The following is a 10019-nucleotide window of genomic DNA, read 5'->3' as shown; positions in this document are numbered from 1 at the left end:
AGATGCATCGTTTGCTTGTGTTCCTGCTCTCTCCCCCGTGATGGCGACGATCGTCGATCGGTTCACTCCACGGCTAGCCTGGCAGCCTGGAGTGCAGGTCCGGGCGTCCCCGCCGTAGCAACGGGTTAAGGCAGCTAGTTACCCGGCAAATCCTCGATCGTCAGAGGCTCGTAGGGGGTCAGCTTGCTTGGTCGCTTGGACCTAGCTACCTCTCTGTCCTTTGCTGCTGCTGCTGCAGTGCTGCTGTGGGGGGTCTGTCCTTGTTTGTCGAGGTAGAGAGTATGTATGTCTGTCCCCCACGCGTCTCAGATCGGACTCCGCTAGCTTAGCTGCGACCGTGAGCGAGCAGGAGATGGGCGCGGTCCTGTCTGGACGACTTGCATTGAGAAGCAACAAACAAATACCAACAAAGCGGGCCAACGCAGAGGGCGGGATGATGATAAAAACTCACAGTTACAGTGCGCGCGGGCTTTCAATCCGTGTGACGAAGCGAGAGAATGCACAGGCGCGCGCGCGCGCGCGCACACACCCCTCTATCTAGTGGTCGTTCCCTTCCCGGCCCCCGACGCGCCCGGACAGAGACCGCTGCTGCGGCGAAAGCGACGCTGCCTGTCCCCGCCCCTGCCTGGCTCCACCCGCCACGCCGCTACGACGCAGAATTGCAGATGCAGGCAGCAGCGACCGACGAGAAAGAAATGGGAGGAGCGCCGACGCGAGGATGCACGCAGAGAGCATGGGCAGCGGCGCACCGCGCGCGGCGGCAGCAGCCAGCATCCGGCAGGCCTCACTGGCTCACTGCACGCGTTCTCCGTGGCACACAGCACACTGGCGCCCGCCTGCGCGCTGCGCCGGCCACCGACCATTCAATTCGACCCGGGCGGATCCTCCGATCACTGTGAGATGAGCCGCCCCCGCCTATCCCATTTCCCGATTCCCGTGCCATGCAGGCAAGGCAAGGGCACGGCACGGTCGCGCGGAGCAGGCAGGAACTTCAAGTCCGAAGAACCCTGACGCCTGCGGCCTGCAATTGAAAACGGCGTCGTCTTGCAGTCGTTGCAGCCATCAGACTAGGGCTGTCGTCTCCAATTAATCTTCCCCTGCTCGTCTGTTGCTACCAAATGTCTGTAATACTGATAGTAGGCTAAAAATTGACGCAGCAAATTTAAGGCCGAATCCCATCCCAACGAAAACGAAACAAACCCCGGTAATTCCAAAAACTATTAGCAGACTACTAGTAGAGGCCCGGCGGCAAAAAAGGTAAAATCGTGGCCGTTAGTTGATTCGTGCTGCAAATCAAAAGGCACGATCAAAAGCTAAATACACCTATATTTAGACCCATACAAATATCTAGAAAAACCAAAACGATTTACAAGTTGAGACCGATGGAGTACGTATAAAAATATCTATACTACTACTTGTATATAAGTACAATGCGCGTGCCAATACGTACATGAGCTGATCAGCTCATCAGCTGCTCTCCGGGATACGTACTTGAGTAGGTCATGTGCGGTGGCAAGCTGGACGCTGGAACAAGTGCTGACGGAGCAGGGTGGCTGCTTTTAATTTGCATGCCTTTTGCCTTTCTCTTTTTCGCGTTGCGTCCATCGCCCATTCGCCCCTCCCCTTTAATTTGTTTCCTCAGATCGGTCAGATTTTCCTTGCTTTGCTCTTTATTTATGGAGAGTGATGTCTGACCTTCTGCTTGCTGCTGCTGCTGCTGCGGCGCTACGTACACTTAACATTACCTCCTTTATTATTAGTGTATATAATTATTGTCCCTGCGAAAATTAGTTAGGATCTGCAAGCAGACACGCACGTCTTTCCGACCTTAGGGCATGTGACCAAGGATTCTCTGCGCGCCAATTGATTGCCCTGCTTTCTCTGTACCAAGGGCTGATCATGTGCTTGGATTGGGGAGCTTATCTGAATGCATGCAGCCATTAATGAAACTTTTAGGATTTTCCCTCGCTCTCTCTCTCTCGGGTTAGTTCAACACGTCGAGAGCTAATTAAGCACTTACTGAAAATAAGGTCAGGCAGGCTTCATACCTGAAAAACTTCTAAATAGTTAATTTTGACTTTTCAGGAACCAACTTTTAAATAATATTCAAATCAACTGGTGATAGGTCGATTTCCACAGGAAAATTAATATTGAACAATACATGTGTCATTATTTGGGTCAATAAAACTTAAAAGCATAGTGTTGTGACGTGTCCATTCTCTCTTTTGCACTTTTCCACTAGTAGCTTAGGCTGTGTTAGTTTATCCCAACCTTGTAAGGATTAAGGAAGGAGTAGCAATGTAGCATCATGAAGCACACATTGGGATCCATCATAAAGCAATCGATCAGCAGCCGCAGAGGATCCCCCCAGCCCTTAATCAAGCACGTTGCCCTACAAAGATCAGCTCGTGTCACTCATCATGACCATCAGTCCGTCACACACCATCCTCCCTATTAATTAATTAATTAATTAATTGCACCAAATAATCTAGTCTAGTTTCACTCACTCAACCCCTGTGGTCACTAATTACCCAATTACCCTAGCTAGCTAGCTAGCTGGCCGGCGCGGTCATGCTCTTCTGTTTGGCAATCTTGTCACACAACACCCGGTTCAAAAGTCCATGATCCGGGTCACACGCTGCCGGCCGGAGGATCATCTCACCATGCGGCAGCGAACGACCGACCGACCGACCGACCGACGACGACGACGAGCCTTCTCCTCCTGTTCTTGCTCGCGATCTTGCCTTGCATCAGCAGCAGCCAGCGTGCATGGCGAGGTGAGCATGGATGGACCAGAGAGGCATCAGACATGCCAGCTAGATGCCTCTGCGTCAGCAGCGTGCATGCAAGTGGTAAAAGCGCAGGGGAAGAGGACAAGGGCAATGGACAGGCCAGTCATTGGGCACTCGATCGATCACGGCCGTCTCGTCTCGTTTCTCCTTGCCCCCGACGCAACTGCCCTCCCCGTTCTGATCTCCATGTCCGCGTGCATCTATCCATTTATTCTCAGTCTCAGACACTAGGTCATTATACTAGAAAAAACACCTCGTCAAAGCAGCATGATTAAGCCTAGGCTGGTAATGCCATGCTAGTTTGTACTCACGTAGAGATTTGTCAAACGGGAGTATCATGCTTGCATGTCCCTTTTTATATATATGTGTGTGTATATAGCATGTTCTGTTCTCTTTGCCGCCGCTAGAGGAGTAGAGAGTAGGCTGGGAACCTTAGATAGAAGACTAGAAGAGGGGGATGGTGATGCTGATGAAACATTGGCGGTGGCCTTATCTGCTGGGTTTAGGCATATTCCAAGCCTTGGCCGGCAAGGTTTCATGTCCTGCTACAATGTCGGAGAAATCACCTTTCCCACCCAAAGATTAGATTCCTCCAAGAACTGTAAAAGCAGCTTCTTGTTGTGTCTGTTGCAAAGATAACAGCAAAGTTTCAGTTAAAAACCTGGGAGATGCGTTCTGGAGAAGGGGTTTTGAAATGGCGAACTCAAATTAACTACTATATATGCTTCACAAAAGATCCATTTTTTTTTTGCATGCTCATCAACGTTCATAGCAAAGAAATCCAGGTTTAAATCTCCTAGAGCAGTCAACGAGTCAAGGCTGGTTTACAACTCTCAGCCAAGCAAAGTAAAAAGAAAAGTTCTCTTTTCACCCTAGCAGACAGATGTACTTGTGTCCCCCTCCCACTGTATTGTTGGTTCCTTGAACTTCCTGAAACAGCTGTGGAGTCACCACCATTGCCAGAGCTGTGGAGTCACCACCATTGCCAGTGTGAAGGGTTTGAAAAAAATGGCAGGGTCCCTGTTGTTTGCGACGGCGTGCATGAAAACTGAAATCTCACAGACCGTGTCGGTGCGTGTTGGCTTGCCTTGCATGGTGTTTGGTCTGGTGTGGCAGATCGAGGACGACTTGACGGCAGCACAGCAAAAGCAGCCTCGGTTCCATGCAAAGGAAAGTGACCCGGGACGGTAGTAGGACCCACTCAGCCAGGCTGACCCTGGTCAATGCAAAAGCTACCTTGCTCTGTGCACTGTACTCACAAATGGCAACTGCAAAGCTTGCAATGGCCCCTGTCACAAGCCAGCCTCCCTATTTTACCCCCTTCCCCAAACCACACATCACTCTCTCTCTAACTCTGGAAGCAACACCATCCAGCCAAGCAAATCAGGGGGAGAGAGAGAGAGAAATAGATGACAGAGAGATGAGAGAGAGGAATGGTTTGATTGTGCCCTTGATTGTGGCAACTGGCAAGGGAGATTCTAGTTCCACACAGCAGATAAACAACAAGTGAGATGAGATGGTGTGTGTGTCCCCATCCCCATGTGTGTGTGTGTGTGGCATGTATATAAACCAGCAGAGATTGAGATGAGGGATTTCATTTCCCTCCAAAGGTGGAAGAAGCAAAGCATCCAATTCCCCCACCCCCGGGCCTCGCTTTTGTAGCTTTCCATTCCCCACTGTTGCGTGCAAGCATCTTCCCTTCCCCTTCCTCTTTAATCCCCTCGCATTGCCCCCTTCCAGCCTAGCTTCATCTTCCTCAATCCTCCCTCATCCTCCCCTCTGAAGTCTGTAACACCATTCTACTGCTGCAAGCTCTGAATAACCCCCCTCCTGCTACAGTACAGACAGGCAGCAGGCAGGCGTGCTCGCCTTGTTTGTTCGTTTCTGTCGCCGGTTGGGTTGCTTGTCCTGCTGGGCGAGAGATTGAGAGGTGCGAGTAGCCGGGAGGGAACGCACAGGCACAGCTTGTGACGCCGGGCTTGGCATCTTCTTGTTTGTTCGTTGCCCATCAATGCACTCCTCCCTCACCCCTTGCCTGCGCTGCATGCAATCCGTGTGTGCCTCCGCTCGCCGGCGTTGGTTGGCTGTCAGTTTCGCGCTCGCATTGCCCTCTCCTTCTTCTTTAGCTACAAGAATCTGACGAGCGCGGCGGTCCCCTAGGAGTCTAGGACGTAGGCTCCAGTGTTAAGTGTGCGCATTGCTCCGGCCAGCGATTGGTCTGGTTGCGGCGGTGCCGGCAGCGCCGGAGCTTGTCCGTTCGTGTCACGGTTCATGCCCCAGTCGGCTGCTCTCGAAGGGAATCGGAGCAGAGCGGAGCGGAGGAAGGCGATCCGAAGCTAGCTAAGCTAACGCTCCGGGCATGCGTTTCTTCACCACAGGCGGCGGAGGCGGCTCATCGTCGGCGCGGTCGTACGAGCCCATGGCGACGGCGGACACCACGGACCTGCGCTACTGGCTGCACTGGCAGGTGGGGCTGTGCGCGCTCTGGGTGCTCGGCTGCATGTCCGTCGCCTCCTACCTCATCTGGCGTCACGAGGGCACCGGCGCCGACCGCCGCCCGGGCGGCGCGTCCCCGTCCTCGGCGGCGGGCGGCGACGGGGTCGACGGCGGGAAGCGGAGTCGGCCCGGGGTGCTGTACGACGACGAGGCGTGGCGGCCCTGCCTCCGGGACATCCATCCGGCGTGGCTGCTCGCGTACAGGCTCATCTCCTTCTTCGTCCTCCTCAGCCTGCTCGTCGTCATTGTTATCTCCGATGGCGGCAACATCTTCTACTACTACACACAGTAAGTCCATCGCTTATTACCACCTCTTGTTTCTTTCACTCCCCATTGCCTTTTTTTTTTCCTGATTTGATTTTTTTGTTTGTGGATTAGATGCAAAGCTGGATAAAAGGTTTCTCTTTAATTTAAAACTTTTTTGGTTATAAAAAAAACAGGGCAGTGTGTATTGCCAGCTGCCATTCCACTGATTAAGTCTGTCTTTTTTGTGCTTGAAATAGCAATTGGTCAGCAAGTTTGGCATTTGTTCTTCCCTCTTGTAATACTTTGAGTTTTCAGGGAATAAGGGTGCTTTTCCATGGAACAAACTTGTTTTTTGAACTTTGTTACGTTTTCTGTTGGAAGAGTTGAACAAGGTTCTTGAAAACAGTAATGGAACTATCAATCAGTTTCACTGCATTTTCTGTTATACTACTGTGCTGCTGGCAACAATTTGCTGGTTGGCTTGCACAGCAAGCGACCCACCATCTGTTGGAGTTTCTCCCCTTGACCATTGCATTTCTACCTCTGTAGTACAAATTAAGAGTATTTTTGGGGTGAATTCGCTTTAATTTGTTAATTGGAAAAGGGCCTCATTGTAGATGTCTTGTGAAGCACATTTAAGAAACAATATTTGTGCAGTATAATAGTAGCAACTGATAAGCACCACCGATGGTGGGTTTTGCAACTCTGTTTGTGTGGTCAAGCTTCTCCATGCTTCATAAATGATAAGTGGATAGTGTTGTGAGAATACCCACTCCAACTAAACGGCCTTCAGACTTTCCGTTCCATTGAGCCTGAACAATTTTGATATGCATTTTGGATTGTAAATAAATACCTGCCTTTTGGATACTGTTTTGTTTTACAGCTCTGTAGTATAGCCTCTTTTCCTTTATTAAAAAACTGAGATTGTGACTGGTTGGTAGCACCAATTTTTTCTGAAAGATCTGGTAGCTGTTTCAGTGTTTCTGCTTTGTAACTCTGCTCTTAGAAGTAGCACTTGTCCCCAGCTCCTTCTAATGGTTGTTGAACTGTCTGTCGTGCAGGTGGACCTTCATTCTGGTGACGATTTACTTCGGGGTAGGCCCTTTCTCTTTCACAACCACAGCAAAATAATTTATCTGTCTACTGAATTCCTGAAGCCAATGATGCATTCCAATGACTTCTAAACAATCTTTTCTCTGAGAAATAATTGGTCTGTGAATTGTTTCAGCTTGGCACAGCCCTGTCCATCTACGGCTGCAGCAAGTTCGCCGATGAGAATGTCGCCGCTGCGAGGGCAGACATGGAACTTGGCACCACTTACATTACCCATGCCGCGGCTGCTAAACCGAGCTTTGACGAACACGATGGCACTAGGGAGATTGCTGGATTCTGGGGTTACCTGCTCCAGATCATCTATCAGGTGAGAGAGGCCTCCACACCACCAAATTGTTTGAAATATTATCCACTTGGGAACCTTTCATGTTTCTTATTGGAGAGGGACATCTGCATTGTGCACTGACATTTGCTGATTTGGTGTTGCATACATGAAGGGGGTCTAGTTTTGCTTTTCAGGTGCAATTATTAGTGCCGGGTAGTTACCATGATGCACTAACGACTAAAGCATTATTAGTGTATGTGCTCATGGATTGGATTCTGTTTCTGTAGATCAGATGTGCCCACACACTAGCATCTTTGTGTGGCCACACCTCCATGGCCTGTAGCTGCTCCTACATGAGCCAACTTACAAATGGTCCAACCCCAAGTGTTCAAAATACATCTCTGCACGTTGAACACCTCATATTTCGTTGCTTGCTTGAAGGGCTGGAGATTCTGAGTCACATTTCCCCAACTTTTAGAAGTGTAGGGCTGACTCTTTTGATTGTGGCATCAGGAATAAAGGCAGCCTGCTTCCGTTGGATTGATTTGCTAGGCCTAACTGTATCAGCAATGGTGACTGAATGTCTGCCTAGGCTGGCATAGGACAGTGTGGAAATCTCACCTTCTGCTTTGTGAGAAGAATTAATTGATAATTAAGGATGATGACCTAGGAGCAGTAGCTTCAGAACGTGCCCCATTAGTACTGGACTATACAATTAGCTGCACTTTAGACTTTACCATCCAGTTTTTAAATTGATTATGTCCTAGAATTCTCCGTGATCTTTACAGCGGTACCGTAACTTGTTTACTATTATCGACAGGCAAATGCGGGTGCAGTGATGCTGACAGACTGTGTGTTCTGGTTCATCATTTTCCCATTCCTCACAGTCAAGGACTACAATCTCAACTTCGTAAGTACACATGTTTCCTGTCCTCCCCAGCAAGGCATCTCACATTATCACAAAAAAATGCGCTAATCATTCGCTGATTTCTCTTCTGGCAGTTGTTGATAGGAATGCATTCGGTGAATGCTGTTTTCCTGCTTGGTGAGGCAGCCCTGAACAGCTTGGTAAGAACAAGAGCGGTTGCTGAACTTGATGACCAATCTAAGCATATTTCAACTTGGGACGGTGTTTTACATCATTTTGCTGACCACATTTCAATTTTACATGATTTCACAGAGCTTCCCTTGGTTCCGGATCGCATACTTCTTCCTTTGGACGGCGCTTTACGTCATTTTCCAATGGATTGTCCATGCAGCAACTCCAATTTGGTAAACTTTCCAGCTCCCAATTCAAGAGCTAAGTATTACTACTTGCATAGCTGCATTTCATAGAGTGCTAACCCAACACTATGTGACTTTTGGCAGGTGGCCTTACCCATTCCTTGACCTGTCATCTAATCTGGCACCTTTGTGGTAAGGCCCTTCACCTCATTAACAAAGATCAAATTCTCATAAATTCCACACAAACATTTGCAAGTCAGCAAATTAATGTGACAGCAAATTTAACTGATTTCCTACTAATTGGCATATGCAGGTACCTGGCGGTCGCAGTGATGCAACTTCCATGCTACGTGGTGTTCAGGCTGGTGATCAAGCTGAAACACCACCTGCTCGCCAAGTGGTTTCCAGGCTCGTTCGTAAGACTAAGAGGCTACTAGGGCACAAGCTCTGCCGTCTTCGTCTTCGTCTTCGACTCCATTGCTAGAAGGCAGTCCATTCAGGGAAAAACCGCAATGGTGAAATTAAGCAAAGCTTAGAGAATAATGGCGGATCGGGTTGTTTGGGCGATTCTTATGCAGGTGCCCTCTCCAAGGAAAGAATAGGGAGTGGCAGACGCATGCGTTTTACAGTACTTTACAGCGTATAGGTTGATGGTGATGTACATGGGATGGAAGCAGCATAGTTTTTAAGAGTTTTTGCTGTGGTGGGAAGTGAACAGAGAACCGGGGATGGGGGGTAAGGTAAAGAATGGTTGTGCATAGGTTAACTGATTGGTGAAATGGAGATGATACTGTTCGCTAACATCTTTTGTAGAGCTGTCTGTCTGGCTGCCATGTACACAGTGTGTGGCTGTGCAAGTGTGCGTGTGTGTGGCGCCACTACCTGGCTGGGCTCTCGTCGTGTGCATGTTGCATGTGTGTAACTGTAGGAACTGTACAAGTATGCTGTAGAGTGAACCTAGTTCTGAAAAAGATTCTAGAAAGCAACCGAACTCAGACTCCAAGATTGTAGTAGATGGCTGCTTGGCAGTAAATTCCGGGGAATGGGGAGAACGAACTCTGAAGCCCAGATTGGCCCGTGTGCGCGGTGGTGGTGATGGGCCGGTGGAGCAATGGGGCAGGCCCGTTTCTTTCTTGCGCGTGCCGTGCCAACGAAGAAAACGCATCAGCCCAGCCCAGGCTGTCATACCTCGTGAGTCTGTCGTACCTCGTGAGTCGCGAGAGGCCCGAGACCGCCGTTCTCCTTGGAGTGATGAGTGAGTGGGACCGCCAGGTACAACTGATCGAACTCAATAAATATCGAACTAAAATATTATATAACTTTGAGAAAAAAATAGATAATGCTAAGTTGGATTGTGAAGCAAGTACAAGGGTTATCCATTAACACCCATAGGTACAACCGGCTGGCAACAACACCGGCCCGTTTCCCGTTCCCCTGACTCGACTCGAACAAATGAACACGGCCTGCCCCTCTGAAAGGGGAAAAACATGGTGAAGGTGATGTCATCGTCACCCATGGTGGCATTGGCCCTCGCCTTCACCTCCTTCTCTAACCTCCTCTCACTGGCGGCGGGCTCAACTCCCGGTCCCTAACCCCCCTCTTCTTCTTCCGCGCCGCGACGCGGTACCCCGACCTCAACTTGCTCAAGTTGGTCGTCAAGGTCCCATCGCCGGCTCCATGTTGTCGCTTATCTTGGTTACGACCCATAGAGGCCATGTGCTCCTCGTCGAAGCTGGCCACTGAGCTTCTCGCGCGCCGACCTGAAGAGCGACATGATCGTTGTTTGGGACCCGGGAAACCTTCTGCTTGAGTACGCCCAAGTCTCCTCCTCGATTTCTTCTCTCGATTTCTGCTTGTCACCGCCATTTTCCGTTCTGAAGGTA

General features: G+C 49.7%; 1 protein-coding gene across 1 annotated transcript; it reads left to right on the top strand.

Annotated features, from left to right (window-relative positions):
* Window positions 1-4139: 4139 nt before the first annotated feature.
* Window positions 4140-9122, top strand: LOC101784751. Its single transcript, XM_004951955.4, has 8 exons — window positions 4140-5576; window positions 6596-6629; window positions 6763-6954; window positions 7733-7822; window positions 7915-7980; window positions 8093-8184; window positions 8281-8328; window positions 8450-9122. The coding sequence occupies exons 1-8, from the start codon at window positions 5152-5154 to the stop codon at window positions 8571-8573; spliced, it is 1071 nt and encodes a 356-aa protein (XP_004952012.1). The 5' UTR covers window positions 4140-5151; the 3' UTR covers window positions 8574-9122.
* The last annotated feature ends 897 nt before the right edge of the window (window positions 9123-10019 follow it).

Source organism: Setaria italica, chromosome I, assembly GCF_000263155.2.
Source record: "Setaria italica strain Yugu1 chromosome I, Setaria_italica_v2.0, whole genome shotgun sequence".
NCBI lineage: Eukaryota > Viridiplantae > Streptophyta > Magnoliopsida > Poales > Poaceae > Setaria > Setaria italica.
The sequence above is the reverse complement of the archived record's forward strand: the minus strand, read 5'-3'. Positions and strand labels throughout refer to the sequence as shown.